At 48.5% G+C, this 7861-nt stretch overlaps 1 protein-coding gene across 1 annotated transcript; it reads right to left on the bottom strand.

Moving 5' to 3' along the window:
- Window positions 1–2783: 2783 nt before the first annotated feature.
- LOC105479235 (potassium voltage-gated channel subfamily A member 10) lies at window positions 2784–4744 on the bottom strand. Its single transcript, XM_071071616.1, has one exon. The coding sequence runs from the start codon at window positions 4352–4354 to the stop codon at window positions 2819–2821; it is 1536 nt and encodes a 511-aa protein (XP_070927717.1). The 5' UTR covers window positions 4355–4744; the 3' UTR covers window positions 2784–2818.
- Between the last annotated feature and the right edge of the window lie 3117 nt (window positions 4745–7861).

Here is a 7861-nt window from a genome sequence, read left to right as displayed (position 1 = left end):
TAGATTAGCCAAAGAAAAAGTGGCTCCTCTCTGCCCTGCTCTGCCTATACTCTTTCTGGCAGGGCCTCAGGAAGAGAAAGCCTAGGGCTGCAATCCCTGGGACTCCATTTGGCCTCTGGGGTCACCGGCCCAGCCTATCCTGGGGTCTGATTATTCCACTGTGTTTGCAACATGCAATGGTGTAGGGCCAGCATGTGGCCCTGCTACTGAACACAGAGTCAGTGGGAGGGAGAAGGCAGAGGCCTCTGGAGAAGCAGCCTCCCTGATCCCAGGAGAGCACCAAGCCTGTCTGCATGACCACAGCCGCAGCTTGCTTGCCCCAGTGGAGACCGCTCTGGTTAGGAAGCATGAAGAGGCACATTTTGGCATCAAAGAGATCTAGGTTCGAATCCCTTCTCTGTTGCTTCCTGGCTGTGTGCCCTTGGATCTTTCTAAACCAGTTCCTCACATGGCAAAGTGGGGGTGCTGATATTTACCTCAGAGGGCTGATGTGAGGGGCACAGTGTCCCCACATAGCCCTCGTAGGGGAGAGGTTTTGGTGTAAAGGATTGTGATGGCATGCCTGCCAGAGGCTTGAATGTGGGCATGTGGGCTCCCGTGTTAAGGCGCCCCCTCAGGTCCTTGAGGTCTTGGGCAAGTAGGTTTTATATTGTACAGATAAACATTTGCATCACCCTAAATCAAAATGTTTTCATCATTCTGGCACCCAAGTTTGTGTGGCTCTGTAAACCGACCAGCGAGGACAATCTGCTCACCAGGCCACCATCCTGGAACCAGAGCCTGGCATAAGGCCTCAGAGGACTCCATAGGTGTGAGGCCTGGAGCTCCATGGGGCATCTGGTCAGCCCCACTCACTTGGGCGAGAGGGGTGGGTGGGGAACTGGAGAGTGCCCTGAAAGGACACTGAAGGGGAGAAATGGGAAGGGAACTTAGAAAATTGTGGGGAAGACCCTCTGAAGTCTGGAATCCTCAGGCTCATGGGCTGGGACAGGAGCCTGTTTACCTAGGTCTCAGGGCAATAATGCCTTGTGTGAAGCCCAGGCTGGATCTTTGCATGACTGGTGCTTAATTCTAAGCTTGGGGTTAAAGTGCAAGAAGGTATTTGAGATTATTAGGATGGAAAGGAGATGTAAAGATTACTGAATTCAGCTTTTTAGGAGATAAAGACAAAAGAAAAGAGAAGCGGCTTTCTCCCACATCAGCCAGCTTACTATGAAGTGGAAGTTGTGTGGAGGCATCCGTGGTTGCAGCGCTGTGTCTTGCAGGATTGTGTGGAGCTGGTTGGCTGTCTGTGTGATGACTAATTTTATGTGTCAACTTGACTGGGCCACAGGGTGCCCAGATATTTGTCAAACATTATTCTGGGTGTGTTTGTGGGGGTGTTTCTCAATGAGATTAACCTTTAAATCAGTAGACTAAGTAAAGCAGACAGCCCTCCCTAACGTGTGTGGGCCCCATCCAATCAGTTGAAGGCCTGCATAGAACAAAAAGGCTGATTCCTTACCCCAAGCACTGGGCCATTCCTTCTTACTGACTACCTTTGAGCTGGGACATTGTTTTCTTCTTGCCTTATCACTTGAAATGAAACATCGGCTCTTCCTGGGGCTTGAGCCTGCTGGCCTTCCTACCAGAACTGTACCATGGTGCTCCTGAATCTCCAGCTTGCTGACTCACCCTGTGGACATGGGACTTTTCAGCCTTCATAATTGCGGGAGCCAGTTCCCTACAAGAAATCTCTCTCTCTCTCTGTGTATATATGTACACATATAAATACACACACACACACACACACACACACACACACACACACACCCTATTGGTTCCATTTCTCTGGAGAACCCTGACAGACATAGCCAGGACTGTGTGTTGGGAGTTTTGTGGAGTGGAGCTGCAGTGGTCTGTGACCCAGAGGCATTGTTCTGGTGTTGAAATGTCTTTGAGTGGCCACGTGTTGGGTGCTGGGACTGAGGACAGCACAAGGCCTTCTTATTTGACCGGGTAGATGGGGGAGGGACAGAGTGGAGGTTTCTTTCCCTGTCCTTTGGGGAATCCCAATTCTACTCCCTTGTTCTGAGAGTTTGGTGGACTCTGCCACTGTTTCTGGGTGACCTTAGGTAAGTTGCTCTCCCCTGGAGAGCAACTTTGTTCACCTATAACGTGGGAATAATAATCAAATCGAATAATAATCAAATCTGCTTTACTGATTATTCTAAGATGCAGTGAGATAATGTGGGTGAAAGTGTTTTGGAAAATTTATGCAGTGCTACACAAGTGCAAGGTATGATTATTATTGTAATTAAATAAGTCTGAGCTCTTCCTCTTTGCTTACAGCAACCCTTGGTCTTTTCATATGCTTCCTCGTAGGAAGACCAAAACCAGTGCTTTTTAATCTTTAATGTGCAAATGAATCACTTGGGATCTTGTTAAACTGCAGATTCTGATTCAGTAAGTCAGAGTAGGCCTAGATTCTGCATTTTCATGCTCCCAGGTGATACCAATATTTCTGGTCTGGGGACTTGAACTATCTCTTCATAGGAAAAGAGACCCAAATCTTTCTATAACGTATTGAAAATAAACAATTTAGAAAATACAGTAGAAGTATGGGCTTATTAAAATAGCTTGTAGTCAGAGATACTTATTGATCACAAAAGATACATTTTGGTCTTTGGAAAGATGAAGTGAGAGAAGGGAGTGGGAAAGAGGAAGGAATGAAGGGAGGAAGGGAAGGCAGAAGGAAGGGAGAGAAAGAAGAGGGGAAAAAGTGAGGGAGAGAGAAGAGAGAAGAGAGACAGGATGGACCCAAGAAGCCCTGGACTGATCACTTCCTGGACTTCTCTGTGGAACAGCCACCATTGGTCTTACTAAGAGAGTCTGTGCTGCCCATTCTTGAGCCTACACCGTTGAGGATTCTTTCAATTTCACTTGGGATGTTCTGCTTTTCCTCATTCTCAGTCTCCCGATGGTAGAAGTAATTGAAGTTGGAGACAATGACAGGCACAGGGAGGGCAATGGTGAGGACCCCTGCAATGGCGCACAGAGTGCCCACAATCTTCCCCCCTGGGGTAGTCGGGCACATGTCCCCATAACCTACAGTTGTCATGGTGACTACTGCCCACCAGAAGCCATCAGGAATGCTAGAGAAATGGGACTCTGGCTCATCCACCTCAGCAAAGTAGACTGCGCTGGAGAAGAGGATGACTCCAATGAAGAGGAAGAAGATGAGCAACCCCAACTCCCGCATGGATGCCTTCAGTGTTTGCCCAAGGATCTGCAGCCCCTTGGAGTGGCGGGAGAGCTTGAAGATGCGGAAGACCCTCACCAGGCGGATGATCCTCAGGATGGCCAGGGACATGTTCTGTTGGGCACTCGGCTCTGTCTCCTGGGCAAGCTCTGTGATGACAGTTGCAAAGTAGGGGATAATGGAAATAATGTCAATGATGTTCATGATGTTCCTGAAGAAGTCAGTCTTGCTGGGGCAGACCACAAACCGGAGCACCAGCTCAAAGGTGAACCACATGATGCAGGTAGACTCCACCATGAAGAAAGGGTCAGTGAACATGGTCTGGGAGAGGACCGTCTTGCTCATGTTGAGATTGGGGTCTCTGACCACCTTCAGCTCCCTATCCTCCCGGAACTCTGGCAGTGTCTCCAGGCAGAAGATGGTGATGGAGATGACCACAACCAACACTGAGACCACGGCCACACTACGGGCAGCACTGGAGCTCTCAGGGTATTCAAAGAGGAGCCAGAACTGACGGTGGATGTCATTGGTGGGTAGCAGTGTTTCAGGGTCTTTGATGAAGCCTTCATCCTCCCGGAACTGGTCCATGGCCTCACTACCCAGCTCATAGAAAGAGATTTCATCAGCAAAGATATCAATAGGAACATTGGCTGGGCGCCGAATTTTCCCACCAGATTGGTAATAATATAGGATTCCATCAAAACTGGGCCGGTTCCGATCAAAGAAATACTCATTTCTCATGGAGTCAAAGAACTGCATCCTTTTCTCCCGGTCTCCCAGGAGAGTCTCTGGGAATTGACTGAGGGTTCTGAGCTGGGTCTCAAATCTCAGCCCAGCAATGTTAATGATCACCCGCTGGTTTCCTTCATTCAGGACCACTGGCTCAGGCCCTGGGGGGTCAGCATAGTCTCCCGGAAGCTTGGAGAAGGCCGTCTCATGGTTGGTGCTGTCGCTGATGAGGATCTTCCAGTTGGAGAAGGAGCTGCCCCCAGGCCGGCCTTTTGGGCCGGTTGAGTCGAAGTCTGTGGCATAGCCTGGTTCTTCTTGGATTTCATCTGAGTTATCAAAATTGACCAGCGCAACCTCCATTTCTTTCCAGCCACACACATCCATTCTAGGGGAGCCAGGGAAGAAGCATGAAGATCCTCAGCCTTTGCTGCCTCCTGTGAGCTATGGAGAAGAAGAAGTTCATTATACAGGATCCAGGGCAGAATACAACTGGCCCTTGTTTATTGAGGTAAGGCATACCAGTGGGCTAATCAATGACTTATTTGTAGCTTGGGAAGGAACATCATGGTTATTTTGGCAACATGCTTCCCTTGAAATCATTTTGAACCCCTGAGTTTGCATAAACTAATAACTAGGAGAAATTGCCAAAAAAAAGGATCCTGGCAAAGAGGGAGAGATTCTCCCCAGCAAAGGATGGTCTTCATATGTGATGGCAGAGGGGCCATGCTAAAAGAGGAAGTTAACATTCTTTAATAATAAAAAGTATGATCTTGTATTTGCATGAAGCCTTCTGTCTACCCAAACACGTCTCCATGCCCAATCTCATTCGTAATGCCTCTCTTCCTCTCACGGCAACAGCCAGTCCTTCACACATCCTTTTGGTCATGTCTGCAAGTCTTCAAAATATATCTGGAATTCACGCCTTTTGCGTCACCTCCACCCCTGCTCCTGGACCCAGTGGTGAAGGATGGAACCAGACCTGTGGACCCAGTGGGGATTCGTTTGGAAAGGAAAAACAAGAGGCTGGGCTGGCCAATCGACAGTGTCCTCTAAACGACCCCTCGCCTGGAAATACCTCCTAGAGTTGTTTTGAAGGTACCTCAAATGAGATAACATGTGTAGAATGCTTGGTGGAAAGAAAGATCACTATATTATAGCTATTGTTGTTTTTTGTCAACTTTCCCACATAACAAGCACTTTAGAAACTACCGGCAATTGGAAGTTTTTTAGCCTGGGCCCAAGGTGTCCATAGGGAGTAATTTCATTCTGAGAAATCATTTTAGGTGGGAAGGAAGTAAATAATTGTGTGTGTGTGTTTGTGTGTGTGTGTGTGCGCGCGCTGGAGCTGGGGTTAGGAAATCATGCCCAGTGGGCTTGGACATCTATACACATAGACTAATATTTCTTTCCTCAGGTTCATTCTAGCTTCAGTTTCAACCGAAGCCAGGCAGGCTCGGGGTTGGAATGGGAGAGAAGTAAGAGACTTAGCTTCAGGCAAACTCTGTAGTGGTCATAGCCTTGGAGAGGTTTGCTTTACAGGGACAAGGCTAACCTGCAGTGTAGTGTTGTAGTCTTCTCAAAGTGATTCCACATTCACTTACCTCATTAGATGACAATAATCATGGGAGGTTAGATGTTATCTCTGTTTTGCAGATGGGGAAAGCAAATCACAGGGACAAAGTGACTTCCCAAGGTCAAGGTCACATAACTAGTGCTACGGAGTCCTGACCTAAACCTGGCCACAGCCTTCTGGCCCAGGGCCTTTCCCGATAGACCATGGAGTCCCTATATGGGAGCCGAGCCTTGTGGGGAGCTGTAGGCCAGGGCCACAGAATTGTCAGGGGCCCAGAGCTCTTTCCACCCCATGACCCCTTTTCTCAGTTCAGGTGCCATGTGTCGAGTGATGAGCTGAAGTCTGGTTGGTCAGCACTGGTGGAGTACCCATTCTACCTCTCAGGAGTGTGTGGCTATTGCAAACAGCCTCATTTCATGGAGCTACTGCTTCCTCAGCTGTGGAATGAGGAAGGATGTACCCACTGCCAAGCATGCCAGATGCCAGCCTGCTGTGCAAGGCTCAGCGAGCAGTAGGATGGCTGGGAGGCAGGATGGAATCTGAGAATAGAATCAGTCCACCCGAGCTCAAATCCTGGTCTGTACATGGTAAGCCCTGGAGAAATGTAGCTATCCCTTCACAGTGATTCGCATAATGATTTGGGGGCCTTTCCTGAACTGCTTGGCAGCTGGATGGCTGTCAGTGGGGGACTCCAGCTCTGTGCTCATCTTGGGTCTTTGAAGCACCATTTTCTCCCATGGGGTCTTGGATCGCAGGTGGTGCTCCCTGCTGATTATCTTCCAGGTGTGAATCAGTCCCGCTTTCTTAGCGGAACGAGTACCTTCAGTGAGCTTTGGGCAAGGTTTGGGAACCACTTCCATGGTTCTAGCCAAGGCTAGAGTCACCCTTATCAGGAAATTCTCTGGAGGTCAGCGGCAACAAGCTTGTGGGATTAGGGAGAGCTTCTCTGGCCAAATAATTAACTTCCTTTTCTGGGACCCAGGCCATTTCCCTTCTCCCCGCCTCCTAGGTGCCTCTTTGTCATCTCCACCCCCAGGTCGAGTGACAGATAGGAGGGTGTTTGATGAGGGTCTGATGGTGTGGAGGTGGCAGACAGTGCCAAGGTCAAACAGCATATTCCGTGGTCTATAGAGATGTGCTGTGCAGGCGGCTCCACCTGCCCCATTAGTAGTAAACGTTAATCATTAAAACAGAGAGAAAGGAGAACTGTCTTGAGGATAAGGACCTGGTATGAGGCTCTGCCCCACCACTTAGGAGTGTATATTTTATAGCAAATAATTGGGTTTTATGACTCAACTTTCTAATCTATAAAGTGGGTAAAAATAATAGTAATTCCCATCTCAAAGATTATACTGAGAATGAAATAAGGTAATAATAGTGAAAGCACTTTGTAAATTGTAAACGTAAATTGTAAAATTACAAAAATCACCCTTTACACTTTCCTCCCCTCTGCTCCACACATAGACCCAATATAACATGCTCGTAGAAAGCATGTTTCACGTGAAGAACTGCAGAAGGAATTCTCAGCTCACTATTCTCCCCTTCTGCTCGGCCCAGTCCCAACTCCATGTCTTCATCCTTGTTTTGCTCCTGCTTCTCATATGCTTTCTACTCCCCTGCCCTCCCCCGACTATCTATTCCTCCCTGCCAATCTGGGGACTGTTCAGATCCTACCGTGTCCCAGGAGCCTGCCCTGGCCAGTGTCTGGGAGAGCCCTCTGTCTCCCTGTGCTGCTAGTCTGCTTGTGTAGATGCTCACTTTTGTCCTCAGTTTGGAGCACCAGCTTCCATGGGGTCAGCCTTCACTCTTCAGCTCTCTTGCAAGTTTTCAGGGTACATGATTGTGTTTTGCAGAGCTTTTCCTATCAGCCTGCTTGGTCTTGGAGGACATGACTCCCCTCTGATCCCACCTGCATCACCCCAGTGTCCAGCTCAAAGTTGCAGGTAGGAGGGTGGCTGATGAGGGGCAGGGTGGTGTTGGAGGTAGTGGGGCAGTGCCAATTTCAAACAGTGTATCCTGTGGATGTAGAGTGATTATTTGCTAAGCACTTGCTTGTTAAGTAGGTGAATGAATGAAGGAATGAAGAGTTGTAAGCTCATGAAGGCGGGGACCATGTCTGTCTTATGCACCACTTGGCTAGCCCACCTATGCATGCAATTCATCTCTGGTAAGTGAATGAATGAATGAGTGATGAATGAATGAGGGGTGGTGGTTGGTGCATGGGCTCAGGGCCAGGACACCTGCATTGCCTCTACAGTTCTGTGATTACTGACTGCTTGCATTACCTCATCCAGACTCCATTTTTTCATCTGTAATAA

The sequence above is a fragment of the Macaca nemestrina genome, chromosome 1, assembly GCF_043159975.1.
Source record: "Macaca nemestrina isolate mMacNem1 chromosome 1, mMacNem.hap1, whole genome shotgun sequence".
NCBI lineage: Eukaryota > Metazoa > Chordata > Mammalia > Primates > Cercopithecidae > Macaca > Macaca nemestrina.
Note: the sequence above shows the minus strand (reverse complement) of the source record. Positions and strands in the feature narration are given on the sequence as shown.